Source organism: Mya arenaria, chromosome 4 (assembly GCF_026914265.1).
Source record: "Mya arenaria isolate MELC-2E11 chromosome 4, ASM2691426v1".
Lineage (NCBI taxonomy): Eukaryota > Metazoa > Mollusca > Bivalvia > Myida > Myidae > Mya > Mya arenaria.
This window is the reverse complement of record NC_069125.1, coordinates 20,361,992-20,383,261: the sequence shown is the minus strand read 5'-3', so window position 1 is coordinate 20,383,261 and position 21,270 is coordinate 20,361,992. Positions and strand designations below refer to the sequence as shown.

At 36.2% G+C, this 21,270-nt stretch overlaps 1 protein-coding gene across 1 annotated transcript in view; it reads right to left on the bottom strand.

Moving 5' to 3' along the window:
- LOC128232091 (uncharacterized) overlaps window positions 1–9,874 on the bottom strand; it is a 64,490-nt gene extending 54,616 nt beyond the window's left edge. Inside the window, exons 1-8 of the mRNA XM_052945446.1 lie at window positions 9,754–9,874; window positions 9,239–9,386; window positions 7,257–7,322; window positions 5,058–5,132; window positions 4,192–4,254; window positions 3,796–3,873; window positions 3,052–3,120; window positions 2,768–2,839 (exon numbers count right to left, since the gene is read on the bottom strand). Coding sequence (XP_052801406.1) covers window positions 2,768–2,839; window positions 3,052–3,120; window positions 3,796–3,873; window positions 4,192–4,254; window positions 5,058–5,132; window positions 7,257–7,322; window positions 9,239–9,386; window positions 9,754–9,874 — 692 coding nt within the window. The remainder of the gene's footprint in view (window positions 1–2,767; window positions 2,840–3,051; window positions 3,121–3,795; window positions 3,874–4,191; window positions 4,255–5,057; window positions 5,133–7,256; window positions 7,323–9,238; window positions 9,387–9,753) is intronic.
- Window positions 9,875–21,270: the final 11,396 nt, after the last annotated feature.

The following is a 21,270-nucleotide window of genomic DNA, read 5'->3' as shown; positions in this document are numbered from 1 at the left end:
GGATATTTGGTATATACCCTTATCTACTACCTATGGAGTTATTAAGATGCCCAGTAACGAGGATATTTGGTATATACCCGTATCTACTACCTATGGAGTTATTAAGATGACCAGTAACGAGGATATCTGGTATATACCCGTATCTACTACCTATGGAGTCATTAAGATGCCCAGTAACGAGGATATCTGGTATATACCCGTATCTACTACCTATGGAGTCATTAAGATGCCCAGTAACGAGGATATCTGGTATATACCCGTATCTACTACCTATGGAGTCATTAAGATGACCAGTAACGAGGATATCTGGTATATACCCTTATCTACTACCTATGGAGTTATTAAGATGACCAGTAACGAGGATATCTGGTATATACCCTTATCTACTACCTATGGAGTCATTAAGATGACCAGTAACGAGGATATCTGGTATATACCCTTATCTACTACCTATGGAGTCATTAAGATGACCAGTAACGAGGATATCTGGTATATACCCGTATCTACTACCTATGGAGTCATTAAGATGACCAGTAACGAGGATATTTGGTATATACCCGTATATACTACCTATGGAGTCATTAAGATGCCCAGTAACGAGGATATCTGGTATATACCCGTATCTACTACCTATGGAGTCATTAAGATGACCAGTAACGAGGATATTTGGTATATACCCGTATATACTACCTATGGAGTCATAAAGATGACCAGTAACGAGGATATCTGGTATATACCCGTATCTACTACCTATGGAGTCATTAAGATGCCCAGTAACGAGGATATTTGGTATATACCCTTATCTACTACCTATGGAGTTATTAAGATGCCCAGTAACGAGGATATCTGGTATATACCCGTATCTACTACCTATGGAGTCATTAAGATGACCAGTAACGAGGATATCTGGTATATACCCGTATCTACTACCTATGGAGTCATTAAGATGACCAGTAACGAGGATATCTGGTATATACCCTTATCTACTACCTATGGAGTTATTAAGATGACCAGTAACGAGGATATCTGGTATATACCCTTATCTACTACCTATGGAGTCATTAAGATGACCAGTAACGAGGATATCTGGTATATACCCTTATCTACTACCTATGGAGTCATTAAGATGACCAGTAACGAGGATACCCGTATCTACTACCTATGGAGTCATTAAGATGACCAGTAACGAGGATATCTGGTATATACCCTTATCTACTACCTATGGAGTTATTAAGATGCCCAGTAACGAGGATATCTGGTATATACCCTTATCTACTACCTATGGAGTTATTAAGATGCCCAGTAACGAGGATATCTGGTATATACCCGTATCTACTACCTATGGAGTCATTAAGATGACCAGTAACGAGGATATCTGGTATATACCCTTATCTACTACCTATGGAGTCATTAAGATGACCAGTAACGAGGATATCTGGTATATACCCTTATCTACTACCTATGGAGTTATTAAGATGACCAGTAACGAGGACATCTGGTATATACCCTTATCTACTACCTATGGAGTTATTAAGATGCCCAGTAACGAGGATATCTGGTATATACCCGTATCTACTACCTATGGAGTCATTAAGATGACCAGTAACGAGGATATCTGGTATATACCCTTATCTACTACCTATGGAGTTATTAAGATGACCAGTAACGAGGATATCTGGTATATACCCGTATCTACTACCTATGGAGTCATTAAGATCACCAGTAACGAGGATATCTGGTATATATCCGTATATACTACCTATGGAGTCATTAAGATCACCAGTAACGAGGATATCTGGTATATATCCGTATATACTACCTATGGAGTCATTAAGATCACCATCCGTGTATACTACCTATGGAGTCATTAAGATGACCAGTAACGAGGATATTTGGTATATACCCGTATATACTACCTATGGAGTCATTAAGATGACCAGTAACGAGGATATCTGGTATATACCCGTATCTACTACCTATGGAGTCATTAAGATGACCAGTAACGAGGATATCTGGTATATATCCGTGTATACTACCTATGGAGTCATTAAGATGCCCAGTAACGAGGATATCTGGTATATATCCGTATATACTACCTATGGAGTCATTAAGACGACCAGTAACGAGGATATCTGGTATATACCCGTATCTACTACCTATGGAGTCATTAATACTAGACAAAACTGCTGTTTGAAGGACGAAAGAAAGACCCCTGTATTAAATTATTGTACCTTACAATGACTTCTTACCAAATGCATAATAAACTATTGACCTCAAGATCAGATCGGTGCAAGGCAGAAATACCCGTTTAAACCATAATTCCTCCCCGACTGTCAGTAGGACGGTCTTTCCTGTATGGTAACTTATAGTTTGGGTAAAAAATATCTTCAGAAGAAATAAAGTTATTTAACTAAGTTTCTGTGAAAACTAAAATTACAAACTGATTGTGTTTAGCATTAAAAATATTACTTTTTAAATTGAAAGCTTTGTATATTGTAATGCACAATTGACATATTTGAATTAAAGCCGGACGTGGACATCGAAGATGATGTTGACAAATTTAAATTGGATATGTGGCCTGGATTCCATGAATGTCACCAGAAGTTAGTGATAGTATATATAACAATGTAACCACTTCGAAAATGATTCGATTAGCACAGTTTACTAAGCTAACTCCGCTAATGGAAACAAAACAACTGTTTTGATCTTACCACAAAGAACAGTGAAGTCCCTTTATTTATCAAAAAATACCCAAGGCTGTACTTACAAATATATCAGTGAAGATACGTCACCAAAGATATTTGGATGGATCTGAAGTAGTTCGTTGTTTGCAAAGCTCCTGAAAATTGTAATAAATGTGGATAAGTGCAATGATTTATTATTCCTAAAAATACAGACTTCCTGGTCGAGTACTATTAACAGTTTAATCAACCCTTTATCTTGAAGCATATTTGTTAAGCAGACCTGTCAAATCCATAATTCGCATACCTGGCCAACATTTGGTATTTTTGAACATTTGGGATTTAAATGATTATCCAAATGATAACATACGCTATCCGGAGATTTGGGCCGTTGACGAAGTTGGGTGGAATCCAGTGACAAACGTTATCCATTAATGCGCTGAAAATACAAATCCATCCATTAAACATAAAGTTACTGAACCTATGATCGAAACTTAATGTTTTACATTCTAGTGTCAACATGTTTCAGGTCAAGATTGAAAGATCTCGCAAAATTAGTTACAGTTCTGTATTTGAACATTACTAAACGTGTATAGACAATTAGTGATTCTTTTAAAATAAAAAAGATATCACTGATTTCCTTTACATATTAGGTACATATTTGCCATTTCTTAACAAATTTGAATGGTATATTGCCAAAATCTGGTCAGTTTTTATTATTATTATTAGTTTATGATTAGGCACAAAACTTTTAACTGGGGTCGATAAGAGATAAATAATTCCACACGAAACGTGAGTCATGGGGTAACCGAGAACTGGGCCGACCCAGACTCAGAAAAGCTAAATTTTAATTTTGTTTTAAAAATGCTAGTATAAGAGCAAAGTTGGTAAAATAATGAGGTATATGTTACAAACAAATCGTTCTACAATCACGCACACTTTCTTGGTAAAAATTAGTTATATTAAAGATATTGAAACAATTAACATAATTCAGTTTTCTGAGCCTGGGTTTGAAACACAATTGGTTTCAGTATTGAGTCTGATGTGTTAGTGATTGTGGGCCCAGGAGTCGTATGCCTTATGCACAGACAGACGGACAGGCGGACGAACGTACAGGTACTCTATAGTAGACGGCCAAGTCCAGCCACGGTGGTTTTCTGTGTTCATCCGGATCTGGTTTCCCGCTAGATTCCTGACAATTGAAATAGTTTTAGAATAAAATATATCCCAGGCCGCACACTAGTTCTAACGAGAATTGTTGTTTTCGTTTCGAATGGTAACAAACCATTGATATGAACTTAATAAAACATTCAAAGTGTGTTACATGAAGTGTGCATTAGACCAATATATTCTCTGGAGGTCCATTTATATTCCAATTGTACAAATTGCATGAATATTTTACAAGAAATAAGTTTAAATCTCACTTTATCCAGGAATAATCTCCGACGATTGTAAAACAAGGAGTGTGAGCTTAAGTTGACTAAGAACTAACATCTAATATATCACGTACACTTTCGTAACGGTTGTGGTTGACAGATCTGGCACGTGGTTAAGCGCCGTTCCCTGGACCGTGCTGAAATGTAACACACGTGACACGTCACTCGAGAACAATTACCGTACACGCTTCCATGTCAACGCGTCTGTTTATTTAGTATAAATGCTAAAATCTCGTACAATCATGCCATGAAGAAACTCAGTTCAATACTATGCAAAGACAAAATAAAAATTATCTCTCCAATTTCAATAAGCACAATGAAATATTTCCAGCAAAGCGATTTTTTAAATATATTAATTTGTACTATGTCGGTTTCTTTGTAAACTCTCACATTGGAACGGTTGAATAGTATGGGCGTGACCGTTCTAGAACTATCGTTCTGATTAATAACAATGTTATACACATGCACCGCATGCTATTTATTAAACGTTGTCCTTGACAAAATGGCGCAAAACAGTTATGTCGACGGCAACCATGGCGATGGAAATAATACACTGGAGCTAGAATGCTCATGTTAAGTCTCAATAACTCGAGTTGCGGGTGCCGTAACTATTGCTTTAACCAAGAATAAAGTAAACACATATGCATTTGTATTATAAAAACGGCCGCTGGTAATTTAAGATGGCCCCGATATCCTTGTATTCTTGTACGTTTCTCTTACATGTATATGTACATTGCGTGCGACTCGAATACAGGACTCGGAATGTATTATAGACTCGTATCATATTAACGCAATCACGGTCTCCCATTCAGACAGAACATATTGTACAAAAAGAGCTAACGAGATAAAATGGTTGATGAGGTAAATTGATATTAAAACTTAATATAAGTATTCATGAATAAGAATATAAATAAATTAATAAAAATGTCTAGTCACTCACATTTCGTTGAGAACTGTTAGATTCAGGAAAGTGTCGTCCTCGAATAGCTCAAAGTTCGGACAGTTGATGATAGTTCTGAAACAGAAATGTTCAAGGTGATGACAACCATTGTTTAAAGTGTTCTTTTAAATGAAAAGAATTTTGGAAATCGACTAAAAAATGTGAGAAGATGGAAATATTATATGTGGCAGGAGGTGGCCATTTGAAGTGGTTATGAGTCATTGACTCTCTTGTTGTTTTGCATAAAATATCTTATTATAAATAAATTAACATATGAACATTTCTTTCTGAACAGTTGTGTTCTCTGTAGTAAATAGTTTACATACAATAAAACAGTGAGCTTTAGCTTGCAAATATGAACTACATGCCAAATGGCGACTTGTCGTCCTCGTTGAACGAGCCTTGGACGCCGAACCTTCTCCCATGCAGTTGCAACACAGAATAACGTGGAGTTGAACATTACATCGAGCCTGCGAAACTCCGCCTCATCATGGTGAACCTCCATGACAGGTATTTGGAAAATCCTATCATGTATGGTAAAGATACAGCCCGGACAAGGTAAAGTCCAGGCTAGTCTTACCATCGGTACTCCTTTGACATTTACCTTCTACATGCGACCTTGACCTTGATGTACATACTGTGGAATTGTGCGTGACACGCCTCGTTATCAAAATTAACCTTTATTACAATTAATTGTCAAGATACAGCCCAGACAAAGATCATTTCAACCTGATCTATAATCGTGACCCTGACCTTTGAGGTACAGACCTAGGTTTTATGCGCGACACGCCACATCATCATTGTGAACCTTCATGGAAAGTGCTTTTTTTAATCGTATAATGCATGGTCAAGATACAGCCCGTACAATGATCATTTCAACCTTTGACCTCTAAGCATTAGGTTCTTGAGGTACAGACCAGGGTCTATGCGCGACATGCCACATCACCATTTTGAACCTACATGGCATGTTTTTTTGAAAACCCTATAATGCAGGGTCAAGATATAGTCCGAACAAGGATCATTTTAACCTTTGACCTCTAAGCGTGACATTGACGTTTGCGGTACATACCTGAGACTTATGCGCGACACGGGACCTCATTATGATGACCCTTCATAGTGTTTTTGAAAATCCTATAATGTAGGGTCAAGAAACAGCCCGTACAAGGATCATTTCGCTTTTGACCTCCAAGCGTGACCTTGACCTTTAATGTACAACCTAGGTTTTGTGTGCGAGACGCCGCATCATTGTGGTGAACCTTCATGGCAAGTTTTTTTTAAAAATCCTATCATGCATGGTCAAGATACAGCCCGGACAAGGTTCAGACCGAACACACGCACACACTCACTCACATATACAGGGCCGCCTATGTGTCGCTCATCGCAAGTGGGCTCGACAAAAAAGAATGGCGGAAAGCCACGCCAAACTCATCAATATTCATGATTTAGCAATTAGATGGTCAAAACAAATCAGGAATACGGTTCCTATAACTGACAAACGGCTCAAAATATTTCACGGACGGTGATCAATACAATTTTCTGTGTCATAATTCAACACATGTCTTGTTTTGTAATAATTTACATTTTGAACGTTTAAAGTGGTATTAACAGAGTGCCACTTACATCAACACTAAACATCAACCACTTAGTTCATTTGAATGCTTTGTCTGTTTTATTTGTTTTCCGTAAAGGGCTAAATTGGGTCAATATCGAAGAATGGTAAAAACCAAAGTAATTTAAAGTTTAGAGTTAATAATAAACATTTATGGCGAAAGACTTTTTTGCATTGAATCCATTTATCAAAGGCTGCAATGTTACTATATGCCGATATAAACCATGCTCGAGTCTGTATGAGTAGGGTTGAAACATTCCGAGATATAAGGGCTATCATGATCAGTAGCTGCTCGAAACAGGGATGGTTAAAACATTCCGAGATATAAGGGCTATCATGATCAGTAGCTGCTCGAAACAGGAATGGTTGAAACATTCCGAGATATAAGGGCTATTGAACAGTAGCTACTCGAACCAGACGTTTTGGGTGAGGGACAGACAACTTAACCACAAGACCATCTCAGCATTTCAGAAGGTTTCTGAGTAAGTTCAGGGAAGTGTCTTTGCAAATTATTACAATGATAGGCAATTATAACAAAATATACGTTGTAATAAAATAGACGCGAAATTTGCTTTCACTTAAATACGTACATGCTTGTGGTTGATTCCGAGAAGACGCCAGCTGTAAGGTTGTAAAAACTTTTCCCCTTGAGAATACTGCAAGAAATCACAACTCACACAGTTTATAATCACAACTCGCACAGTTTATAGTCACAAATCACACAGTTTATAATCACAACTCACACAGTTTATAATCACAACTCACACAGATTATAATCACAACTCACACAGTTTATAATCACAACTCACACAATTTATAGTCACAACTCACACAGTTTATAATCACAACTCACACAGATTATAGTCACAACTCACACAGTTTATAATCACAACTCACACAGTTTATAGTCACAACTCACACAGTTTATAATCACAACTCACACAATTTATAATCACAACTCACACAGTTTATAATCACAACTCGCACAATTTATAATCTCAACTCGCACAGTTTATAATCACAACTCGCACAGTTTATAATCACAACTCACATAGTTTATAATCACAACTCGCACAGTTTACGAGTATAATCACAACTCACACAGTTTATAATCACACCTCACACAGTTTATAGTCACAACTCGCACAGTTTATAATCCCAACTCACACAGTTTATAATCACAACTCGCACAGTTTATAATCTCAACTCACACAGTTTATAATCCCAAATCACACAGTTTATAATCACAACTCACACAGTTTATAATCACAACTCACACAGTTTATAATCACAACTCACACAATTTATAATCACAACTCACACAGATTATAATCACAACTCACACAGTTTATAATCACAACTCACACAGTTTATAATCCCAACTCACACAGTTTATAATCACAACTCACACAGTTTAAAATCTCAACTCACACAGTTTATAATTCTGGGGCCGTATTCAATAAGCATCTTAGTGAATATTTCAACTTGGTGAAAGTTTTTCATAACGATTATTTTAAATACCCGCTACTTTTCATCAGATTTATTCATATGCATATATTGTTTCGACCATTTTCTTGCTTATTTTTATATTTTTGGTCTACAAACATTCTTCGTTTTCTTAAAATTTAAATTAGAAAAAGGGTTATTTTTCACCAAGTTGATAAAAGTTACTAAGTTGCTTAATGAATACGGCCCCTGATGCGTAAAAATAGGGGAACTTTTATTAACTAAAAATAAAAAAAGATGCTCGAAGTTCTCATATGTATGTAAGATATGTAATACTTGTGGACAACTAAGACTAATGCTCTTAAAACCAACATTGCTTTATAAACGGATTGAGAACTGTTGCTCATGACTTGTTGTATATTACTTAAACGATGGATTGGCGATACTGATACAAGGCTTATTTGTCCATTTCATGTTTCCAGAAATGCACTCAAAAGTGTCATCACTCGATAACGTCCAGGGCTATATCACTCATGTGCGCCTAACGCAAGAGTCATAAACTTCAATGTTTGGCCTTATTTTCGAACACGTACATACATTCGAAAATGTTAAAATAAATCGTGACGCCATTATGTACGTCAGTTAACTAACATTTTGACAAATCAATAAGTGTGTCTTACAATGCGTGTCTTTTCAAAATAACAGTTTGAAATCAAAATTATTACAGACTATATAATATACTTTGAACAGTATATAATATTACTGAGTATATATAAATAGAGCAGTATTCTTCAATTTTTATTTTGTTTTACAAAACACATACTTGTCTCTACACAATCATTTTTAATTTACAAAATATTATCTTTTTGGGATTTAATGAATGTTTTAAGTCATTATATGAATAGTTGGTCGCATTGAATACATATTTTTGTTTATCAGTCAATAGTTCACGGCATCGAAAAAGACCACATTTATCAACGATATGACATTGCAACTTTTGTCACACCATTATCCAGATCGATCGTCTGATTACAAAACTGGCCAAAATGCAAGATCGCTGATGAAACTAATCGTATGTAAGGTTTCGTTTGATATATAAGACGAACAACAAACTAAATGTGCTTACACCGTGTTCCCCGTGCACTCAGTGACGTTGTTGTTTGCGTCATCACACGTGCATCCCGAGCAGGTTTCACTGTCCCATTCGGAGCTCGGAAACAGGTAGTTCCCTTTCAGCGCCCCCTCGTCAGACCAGAGCCCGTGAAGTCTGTCATCTATGGAAAGACAAAACAATCAACTCAACTCGACTGTTTACCTAGCTAATACGTCAATGTCTAATATATACGACACATATCCGGCATACTAGTAGTTTCTATACCTGGAATGGCCACCTGCTTGCACTGTATGAACTGTGTGTTGTACATGTGTGGCAGTCCAAAGAGCATTACTCAAGAAAAATGTAAGGAAGGAAAATATTCGAATTTGGATATTTTCAGCGACACAATGACAAAAACTCGAGACAACTATTATCACGGAATGCCATTTATATCGGTGAATGATGTACCATAAAAAAAAAAATAACAAGAATATTTACACTGGATTACTTACAGATGCAATCATCAAACGACGTTGGATTCTTACCGGTAGTATAAGCAATTCCTTGTGCGGAATATCTGTCGTTGTAATAATCGTTGCCATAGAAACTTAGGACGGGGCTGCACAGCGAGATGAGCAGCCCAATCAGCACCGCTGTGACTCTCATCTTCCTTCTAGTATCAGAACGTATTGCACCTGACTGTCACATGCACATCATCTTGTGACGAGCTATTAAATCGGCAAGACATAGTTATACTACTGGGATGTGAACATGTTTTACAAACGGAAAAGAGTGATAACAAATTGATATGAATCCTTATTAGCTTCAATATCATTTTAAATTATCCATAAACAGCATCATCATTAAAAACAACATCACGCATATAAGGATTATATACCGTCACTGAAAGTTGAAACTTCAAACAGAAAATAATAATCTGCATTATGAATACTGTTTGCCGATTTTAAATTTCAGTCTTATTTGTCAGATGTTTATATAGTAAACTATAGGACTGCTTTGTCGGGAATGCGAGTATCTACACATAGCTTAGAGATAGAAACCGGTAGATGGCACAAACCAGTCGTAATATCGCACTAGTATAGACATTGTTTACATTTTTGTCTAGAAATATTTTGAAATGAACTGTAAAATTGTAATACTATGAACATGGTTTACAGACTGAAAAGTGATAAAAATAGACTGGCATGAATATTTATTAACTAGAATGTCATTTTAAATTACCCATAAACAGCATCATCATTAAAAACAGCATCACGCACAAGCATTATCGTTACTTGAAACTGTTGATAATCACATGAGGTATGCAGTGGCAGTTCCAGGAAAGTATAACTGTGTGTGTGTGTGTGTGTGTGTGCGTGTGCGTGTGCGCGCGTGTATAATCGTTGATTAATTTCCACCCTTCATTCAAGAATACTTTTTTTCTGATAATGTGGGATTTCTTATGTATAAATATATCAACAGTTAGAATTAAGGTACCAATTTCAGGTTAAAATTAGGTGTTTTATTTTCTAACTTAATCCGCAAAAAAAGATTTAGACAACAATCGTTCTTTCGATTCAATCTCAATTTCACTAATATAACGTTATCATAGATTTTAGCTGTCGCATATTTTCGGCAGTTTCATTTCCATTAACTTCATTTGCCGGAAAACTGGTTGGGTGGAGGGTCACGGGCCCTTGCGCCCCCTCCGCTAGAGCCACCACTGGTATGGATAGCTTTGATCCCTAAACATAACAAAAATATGAAACTGTAAAATACATATCTGTATTTGTTATTTTTAGCATAAAATACACTGAATAGATCTTTTTAATTGAATGTGGTCTACAAAGGCTTTAATGTTAATGCCCTACCTAGGCTTACTTCCTTATGCTGTATTGAACTTCAGTGTTGACAATGGCGCTACTTAACTGAAAGACCTTAGATAAACATTGAAATTGAAAAATTAAACGGCTAGTTGTATTTACTGTCTGTAGGAGTACTACAAAGCTTACGTATCAAACGTTGCCATCAGCATAACAACCATGACAACAATATATACTTAATATTGTCATTTAACTATTTATCACTGTCACCATCTAAATGATAAGTGATTTTTAATGACGATTATGCATATTATTAATAAGCAGTATTTTATCAACCCTTTTATATAGGCGGATGTATTTTTTCTTATAGTCACCATCGACTGAATTGCGAACGAAAGCAACATTTTAGAAATTGAAAACGTTTGTTGTCCAGAGGCACAGGTCCACTACCAGGGACACACGTATCCCGCCCGGGGCACATGTTCACCACCAGGGGTACACGTACACCGCATGGGGCACACGTGCACCACCAGGGGCACACGTACACCACCAGGGGTACACGTACACCACCAGGGACACACGTATACCACCAGGGGTATACGTATACCACCAGGGGAACACGTATACCACCAGGGACACACGTATACCACCAGGGGTACACGTACACTACCAGGGGTACACGTTCACCACCATGGGTACACGTACACTACCAGGTACAAGCGTACACCACCAGGGACACATGTTCACCACCGGGGATACACATAAACCACTAGGGGTACACGTGCACCCACATGGGTACACGCACACTTCCAGGTACAAGCGTACACCACCAGGGACACACGTTCACCACCGTGGTTACTGAGAATAGCACTGATTCTCAATCAAGTTTGTTACATTTTGAATAAAATACTTGAAATCAAAAAAAAAATATTGAATAGCTCAAAGATTTATATATTTCAGCAGGACTAGAATTTTGCTAACTTCCCACCAACTGCGAATAGATTACATGAAAACTTCACGGTGCTTTACTTAAAAATATGATAATTTTCTTAGGAGAAACATGTGACATACGTTTTTATTGCTTAAATTAACTGGATTTGAACTGAATTTTAAGGAGATATATGGTTCCCACATACGTGAAACGCTTGATATGACAGTTTTTCCAGTCTGAAGCCTATTTACATAAGAATGTATACGGAAATTTAATTAGCAATATGTAACCTTAAACGAGGCTATTGATGACTGTAATTAAGGGTTAAATATATGTTAAATAACTATCACTAGCGGTTGTAGAGGGGGCGCACCCGGCACGCGCTCCCCCTAAAATCTTTCAAGTTTACCTTTCATTTTAATATTGGGAAAAAAGGAGAAATAACTGAAAATGCACCATTTCTGAATACAAATTGTTAAAATTTGTTTGAGGTACTAACCCGCAACCCCCATGCAACAGTATACGCCATATAAATTCCGTTCTGAGTGAGGGGCGTATGTCAAAAGATTGCGCCCATAAGTAACGCCCCCTGTGACGTCAATTCCTGGATCCGCCCCTGACTATGGTTTTGCAAACGTATTTGATAACCCTAATATTGTACAGGTTATAAACGAATTTAAGAGTAAACGTATCTATAGAAAAAAAAACATTTTGAGTATAAACGAAATTTAGATTTAGTTCTTTATGATTGTACTTGCAGTGGTAAACTGCGGGTTTCTGAGCACCCGCTGAGAATACAAACAGGAAGATACGCGCATGTACTTATTCATCTCGTAACGAATGTCGTTTATGTTGTAATATTACTAAAAAGGGAAATATTAAAGGACGAATATCATTTCATATGTATTTGTTGATGTTATTTTAATGCCAAAAAAAAACAATGTCAAATGTTATCTATACGCTTACCCATCTGTTTTAGGTTTAATAAATTTCTGACTTCATCAGGAAATTATGAATACTTGTAAACATATGAAAGAAGCATTTATTATACGTTAATGATAATATTAATGATACATCTTACAATGAAATAACGTGGCGTGTGTTGTCCTCATGCAGTTGTTAACGCAGTTGCAATAAAATGTGTTGTGTATCTGTCTATAACTTTAGAATGCCTTAAACTTATATAAAGAATATTATAAAATGAGAATATAGACGATGTTCTGTTGTATAAGTCTTAATCAACTGTTCTATTCTGCTCTGTGTTTTAATTAAGTGCTATATATTTATTACTTTATATTTTATCATCATCAGAAAACCCTGACAACTTATGTCCATGTTTAGACCATTTACGTTTAATATGTTAAATATTAACACGAGTCAAACAACTAGATTTATTAGAAAGTAATTGATGGTAATAACGAACATCGCAGCCTTTCGGAATGATGCTTTGTAGCACAAAGGGCACGCATTTCACTTATGAGATTACTCGAGGAGCAATACTTCAAAATCTGAAGTCAACAAATACTGTGTCTTGCAATACTACTATTATGAAAACAGTTCGATTTAACTGAGAGAAAAGTTTGAGTAAACAAATCGTCTCATTTTTCACATTAAAGTGATGATTCTAATGGCATAATACATGGAAAACTTTACGGTCAATCCCTAAAATCGGACTAAAAAACCTCAGTTAAACCGGCACCGACTCACTGACCGTATACCCCTCAGTTAAACCGGCACCGACTCACTGACCGTATACCCCTCAGTTAAACCGACACCGACTCACTGACCGTATACCCCTCAGTTAAACCGGCACCGACTCACTGACCGTATACCCCTCAGTTAAACGGGCACCGACTCACTGACCGTATACCCCTCAGTTAAACCGGGACCGACTCACTGACCGTATACTCCTCAGTTAAACCGGCACCGACTCACTGACCGTATACCCCTCAGTTAAACCGGAGCCGACTCACTGACCGTATACCCCTCAGTTAAATCGGCACTGACCGTGTACCCACATCTGATACATTCAACTGAAATACGGCGTCTTCGTTTCACTCAGGCACTACATGTAAGTCTCATTAACTGAAAAATTACACCTTTAATTGAAAACTTACCTTAAATTGTTCACAAACGGTTTTAGATCAAATAACTTTTTTTAATCCACAGAGTTAGATTATTTTATTCCCACAACGAATAGCCACAACGTTTAAATGGTTGTAGCTCTTAAAAATAATTTAATATTAAAAGTTAAGAGCCACCGTGCTATTGGAAGGTTTTACTTAATGATTTCAGAGCTTCCAATCCTCTTATAAGTGCGAGTTAAAGGCCTTACATGTAAGAACCGATAGTGGCGAAAGTTTGCTGTTTGTTATTGTTTGCATTAAACATTTTATTGATAATGAAAAGGCCGCTTAACTGTCCACAGACATTTTAATCCTAGTATCCTTATTGTTTGATTATAACACCTTGCAAAATAGTTTTTCATGTCAAGTCAAGTTTAATTAATTTCACTCGTTTCAATACAAACATGGATATTAAATGTAGGTATTATCATATGATAGATATCACAGAGGCGAACGAGTGGAATGCATACATATATATTTTGAGTGTTTACATTACATTGTTTTGGCAATCTATGTTATAAATAGTTAATTGCCAGTGTTATCAATTTGGTTAAAGTCTTATCACGTCCATAAATAAATATTTATGATGGAGAGTCAATAAAATATCATAACAATTAGAAACAAAATGACCCAAGTTCTAAATATGTAAACAGGCGTGTCATACAAATACTAATATATTGTTTTCAATGAAATTGCTTTAGCAAACAGTATTAAGTTAAACATCAGTCGTTTATTCTGGGTAATCATAAGTTTCTCTAGTTTAAACATATTAGGGTTTCTGTAGAAATATGGTTTCAAATATTTCTTCCGTTCATCAAAAATATTTTAACGCTCGAAAAGATCATGAAATTCATCGCCTAAGTTATCTCAATTTCTTAAAACTCTTTCATTAAGTGGCGTTCTATTTCAGCTTACAGTTTCAATCGGGAGTCAATGGTTCCATGTTCTGAATTTAACTTCAAAATTAAGTTTTTAGTCGGTTGATTTAAAATGCATGGCTTAATGCCGAATTTCGTTTTAAGTATTCTGTAAAACGTTGCTTTATAGGATGATTCAGTTAGACTAAACCATTCATTTATAAAATCATCTTTTAACTTTTCTTATCCGTTGCCTTCAGCCATTTTTGGTTCACAAAGTATTGACTTCCCATATATTGTTTAGCCCACATTTACTAAGATACATTTTATGTGATGGATCCATAGGAATTTTCTTTTCGATAATTGCTCGCTTTAGTTGACTGAATAATTATACATACTATTATATATGATATGCGAAAAAATCCTAATATTGCAGTATTTGGTAATAATTGTGTCCAGAAGGCAGTCATTTCATCTTCAATATCAACAGAACGCGGGATTACCCCGGTTTCACCATAGGCCATATAATTTGGAGTAGATCGCTTTAGCTTTAAAATACAATTGGAATCGTAGTTGAACTATTTCTAAAACATCATTGTTGCCGAAGCCCCATTTTTCCAGTACAACAAAGTACGTGATTAAGCGGATAACACTTTTAAATAGTATTTTTTTTATTCAGAATATATTTATAAAAGGTCTTTAAAAACATGTTTCTGTTCTCATGTGATAGTGTTTATAAGCAACCAAGAATTGTAAATACCTGAATCACAAATAAGTTCAAGTTATTAAGTGCTGTTAAGTTAACTGTGGTCCTCCGGGTGACGGAAACAGTGAGTGAACGTACTCACTTCAGTACATTAGCAAGCACACACACGCACATCACCGCTTGATCACTATACTACATGCATTTGAACCCTATTTCATAAACCATCTATACAGACTATAGCAATTGAAGAGTTGATAGGGTCTAAGCCGAATATTATTTACTTTTATTATATTTTCTGTGAATAAGGTTGATCTGTATAATTGATATAGGGACGGGCCCCTCTTTGAGTTTCAAACTTTTTCTGCAACACGTCTATATAACAAAACATTTCATACACACCACAATGCATCAATTGAGGCTTAAAACTTTTATTTTTTTTATCTCCCTTAGTATGCCTTTTATTATTATAAAACATCTTTGATTTTATATTAAGGTTATGCACCAGTCAATTGTAACCACGGCCCCCAGGTCCGGGGAATAACGGGGTTTTTGACTTTCGGTCTAGCCAAGCCCGGGTAAAATCCCCGCCATGCGGCGACGAACTGCTGGTAAAATCCCCGTCAAATGCCCGCGCACCCCAGGGACCCTAGGTAAGGCCGCTATTTTGGCTATTTTGGTCGTGAAGACAAAACCACCGAATTCACCCGGCACTGCGGGACCACCTGGAAGGTTAAAACGCGGCCCATTACCACGGTATACCACCGGACCTGGGGGTAGTGGTTACAACTGACTGGTGTTTGTTTGTTTTTTGAGTTTTCAAGGTCTGCCAGCTCCCATTGGCTGTATTGCGGCTTGACCCCGCCGTGACGCCATCATGACTTAAATTGTGTTTAAATGCCATAAGTGACATGAGATAGAAGTGACAGCAATTCGCAGTCAAATCCAGAAAAACTTGAAGAAAAAGAGTGAGATTCAAGGGATCCGGGTGGGATACCCTAGCTTTTTGCGAAGAGACCTCTTGGTTCTTTAACGTGCTCGGTGTATAGCACCGATACATGGGATACAACTTTCCTGGGTTGAACCAGTACTGAGTACTCCACTTTTCCAAGCACTTCCCTTTAAATGCCGAGCGCCAGGCAAGGGAGCTACTTGTACCCACTTTTAACGTCTTTCGGTATGACGCGGACCGGGATCGAACCCACGACCTCCCGCTCACTAGGCCACGGAGAGGGACTGACTGGTGCATTACGCCTGCCCTTTGTATCGGTATTACAGCCTCGAATTACACATGTTTCAACGATAAACGATCCTAGCGTAGAAGTCAGCTTTAATCATGTTTGGTAACAACAGGTATAACTTGTATATAGGATCGCTTGTGAGTGATAATTATTTTAAAATTGAAATGAAAAGAGAAAACTTCAAGAACATATTGTATAACACGCAAGAGTTGGTGTACGTTGGTGTATAAAATGATGTTAATAGTGCGCTATGATTGGATCAGCGCGACGTCATTTAGCCAATGATAAACGACGTTACAATAATTGACTTGTACGTATATTGTCGATCTTGATCTGTAGTTTTAATCTAACCTTTTTAATCCATTAACTGTACTTGTAAGTTCTATTTCGGAAATCAAATTCCATGTTGAAAGGGGTAATAACTCCATCAAAGCGTTTAGCGTAAAACTGGATTTATTTTTACTAAGTTAATTGACAATAATAAACCTCTGTAGCGCATAAACAAATCGACGCCATTTTCTTAATAAATAAAAAAAATGGTAGTTTGTAAACAATGAACTTGCAACGCATTATCAATAATAAAGCGGACTTCAGGGATAAGGTTGGCATGAAGGTTAATACAGAACAATCAAAAGTTATGGTTTTTCGAAATGGCGGACCACTGCGATATTACGAACAGTGGAAATAAAGGTGCGCAATTAGAAGTGGTACCTTATTACAAATATCTTGGCGTTTTTTTTCACACCCAAAGTGTCTTGGACAATGACGAGAGAAACATTGGCTAAGCAGGCTCAAAAGGCAGTTTAAACATATTTAACTACTGCAAACAATTCGGTTTCTTTGGACCAGATGAAGCATTTAAACTATTCGACGCGATGGTTGTACCTATTTTATGCTATTCGTAATAAGTATGGGGTTATGAACTGTCAGACTGTACGGAAAGAATACATATAAACTTTTGCAAATGTGTGTGGATTAAACACAAATATAGCAAACTTCTTTGCTTTAAGTGAATGTGGACGATTGCCAATTTCAGTGGCCTATAAGACACGTTGTGTTAAGTATTGGCTTCGACTTACGGATATGCCAGAACATCGGTATCCCTATCAGTTTTATAACTTGCTCAGAAACCATGACAATTCTGGTAGATCCAACTGGGCTACAAATGTAAAACGAATGTTATATAAGTATGGATTTGGATTTGTTTGGCTAGCAGATAGTGTTGGAGACTCAATGATATTTCTAGCACAGTTTAAGAACAGGCTTAAGTATTGTGCATTTCAAGACATACATTCGAAAATAAATAGCTCACCCAAAGCATTGCATTACAAGAAATTTAAGACTATGCTAGACACTGAAAGATATTTAACATTGGAGTTGCCTTTCTTACTGAAAAGATCACTGTCAAATTTTAGATGTTCAGGGCATAACTTGATGATCGAAAGAGGCGAACATTTAAATGTTGACAGAGAATTTCGATTTTGTGCATTTTGTTTAACACGTAACGTTTATATCACTGAAGATGAGTTTCACCTTTTTGTTATATGTCCACTGTATGAATCGTTAAGGCTAGAATGCTTTGAAACTGCATGGTTTGATAGAAAACTATTGCATTATTTTACTATATGATGTCTGATGTTAGAGAGACAAATGTGTTCATTAACAAAGTTTCTACATAATGCAAACATGTTGAGGCAAACCTTTATTGAGGGTAATAGACGCGGCTAATTGTTGTCTGTACGTCTTTTTTTGAACATTATTTAATATATGTTACAACGAAATGGAAATTGAATATGTTAAGATATGTATTTAAAAGAAATAACGTTTTTATATATGCATATTGTATAATGACGTTTGTAAAGATAAGTATACATGTCATTGACAATATGTTGTTGACTAATCTCTTCTAATCTACATTTAAAATGCATATATATGGAACCTGTGTATTTTGGACCGGTTGCCTTTAATTGCAAATAAACCCGTATTGTATTGTATTGTATTATTGTCAAACCTGGCCTGTATTTTCTGGTGTTAGATATGTGTACGAAATGTTATTTAAACCGTCCACGCTTTCTTCAATTAATGTCCGGACATCGTATTTTTTCAATAATTCTAAGTAAAAAGGGGGCCATAACTCCGTAGAAGCGTTTAGCGTAAACGATTTATTTTACTTAGTTAATTGACTGTAAGAATAAACCTCTGTAGACCTTAAACAAAACAGCGCCATTTTCTGATGTGGCCTGGTTTTGCTGATTGCGTCACATCTTAGTCAACTTACGGCACTTGATGAACACTTACGTGCATATTAGATGCCTCGTGAACTCGTATGATTTTTTGGGGTTTAAGTGTAGAGAAATAATATATAACAAGTGCGGTCACGGCAAGGTGACAAATGCAGAGTGATAGTCAATTGACCTATAGGCTACTTGATTCCGCTTAAATAAAGCAAAGGCAAACACAAGACAACCCTGTCATAATTTAATGTAAATAATGAACTAAGAGCTTTGCATAAACCAAAAGGAACAGAATTAAAACTCAAATCCTTGCCTTTCTCGCTGAGATTCAGATGCATTTTAATGAAACAATTATAACCATAACAACACCAAACAGTGCATTACAAAACTGGACTAACAAACCTCCAAGTCTATAACTTTGACAACCAAGTTTGACCTTATTTATTGTTTATAAGCACAAGAGCGCAGGTTTACTTGGCCGTGAACTATGTTTGCTTTATCTAAATACATTTATGCTTATCTTGTTGATAATCTTTGTGTTTGCATATGTATTTGTGTGGAAGTACTGATCTACCTTTCTGTAAACCTTCTCTGAAAAGCGGGAAATAAATATATTTATCTATAATTATCAAAAGTTTGATTGAATTTTCATTAATACATAAAAGTTCTGACTGAGACACAACTTATAACTATAACAAGAGGGCCAAGATCACCTGAGTAAAACTTTGTGCTATAGACTTGTTGATTATTAAAGGGTAATAACAGGGATTTGGCTTCTCTGATGTAATATGCCAATTCACATTCTCACCAAATTTTGTGACAATTGGACAAATGCTTAAAAAGTTATTGAAAGGACAAGAGCAATTTTAGGTAATTTCTATCATTAAAGGGCAATAACTCTCGGGTAACTACAGCAATTTTGCTAATTATCAAACACGTTTATACACATTCTAACCAAATTTGGTCATGATTTGACAAAGGGTTCAAAAGTAATTGATCGGACTACATACTGGATGGTATCTGTCTGCCCTTCCATACACCATAGGTGGAACTATTATATGTCCAGTTTTTTTAAACAGGCGTGTAAAAACATGACAAATATGTATTTGCTTAAAAAGATACAAAGGGCAATAACTCTTACAATATTGAGGTTGGATTTATATAACTAGTCACAAAAAATCACAATTTACTGTGAATAGGTTCATGAAGTTTGAAGTTGGTACTTTCAATGATTTTAAAACAATAAAATACCAATAAAAAAACCCAGATCACCCATATTCGAACTTGACTTAAAAATTATCGAAACAACCTTTCTGACAAATTTCCAGTACAGTATATTTGGGCTAAAAATGTTACCTCTAGAGTGTTAACAAGTTTTTTTTCCAAATTTGGGCTCTGTGACCTAGTTTTTGACCCCAGATGACCCATATTCGAACTTGAGCTAGAAATCAATGTAACAACCTTCCTGACAAATTTCAATGATATTTGGGCTGAAAATGTTACCTCTAGAGTGTTAACAAGTTTTTTTTCCATATTTGGGCTCTGTGACCTAGTTTTTGAACCAAGATGACCCATATTCGAACCTGAGCTAGAAATCATCGAAACAACCTTTCTGACAAATATCCAGGATATTTGGGCTGAAAATGTTACCTCTAGAGTGTTAACAAGGTGTTTCCATATTTTGGCTCTGTGACCTAGTTTTTGACCCCAGATAACCCATATTCGTTCTTGAGCTAGAAATCAACAAAACAACCTTTCTGACAAATTTCCAGGATATTGGACTGAAATGTAGCCTCTAGTGTTAACAATATTTTTTTTATTTATGGGTTATTTTGACACCAGATGACTCGTATTCAAACTCGTTCAAGTAATTACTGGGACAAACATCCTGACAAAGTTTCGTGACAATTGAGGCAAAAATGTGACCACTAGAGTGTTAAACAAACTAAGTGTGGATGGACGACGGACATTCATCAATCGACTAAAACTTAAACGTTATTGCTGAGACACAAAATATTGCTAAGAATAGAAATTTGTAGGACATTGACCTCCAAGTGTGACTTCAATATTTGAGATCAGAGCACAACTTTTCATTGCGCATTACAATTTTGTCTAGTTGAAATAAAATCCCAAGAAAAATCATAAAT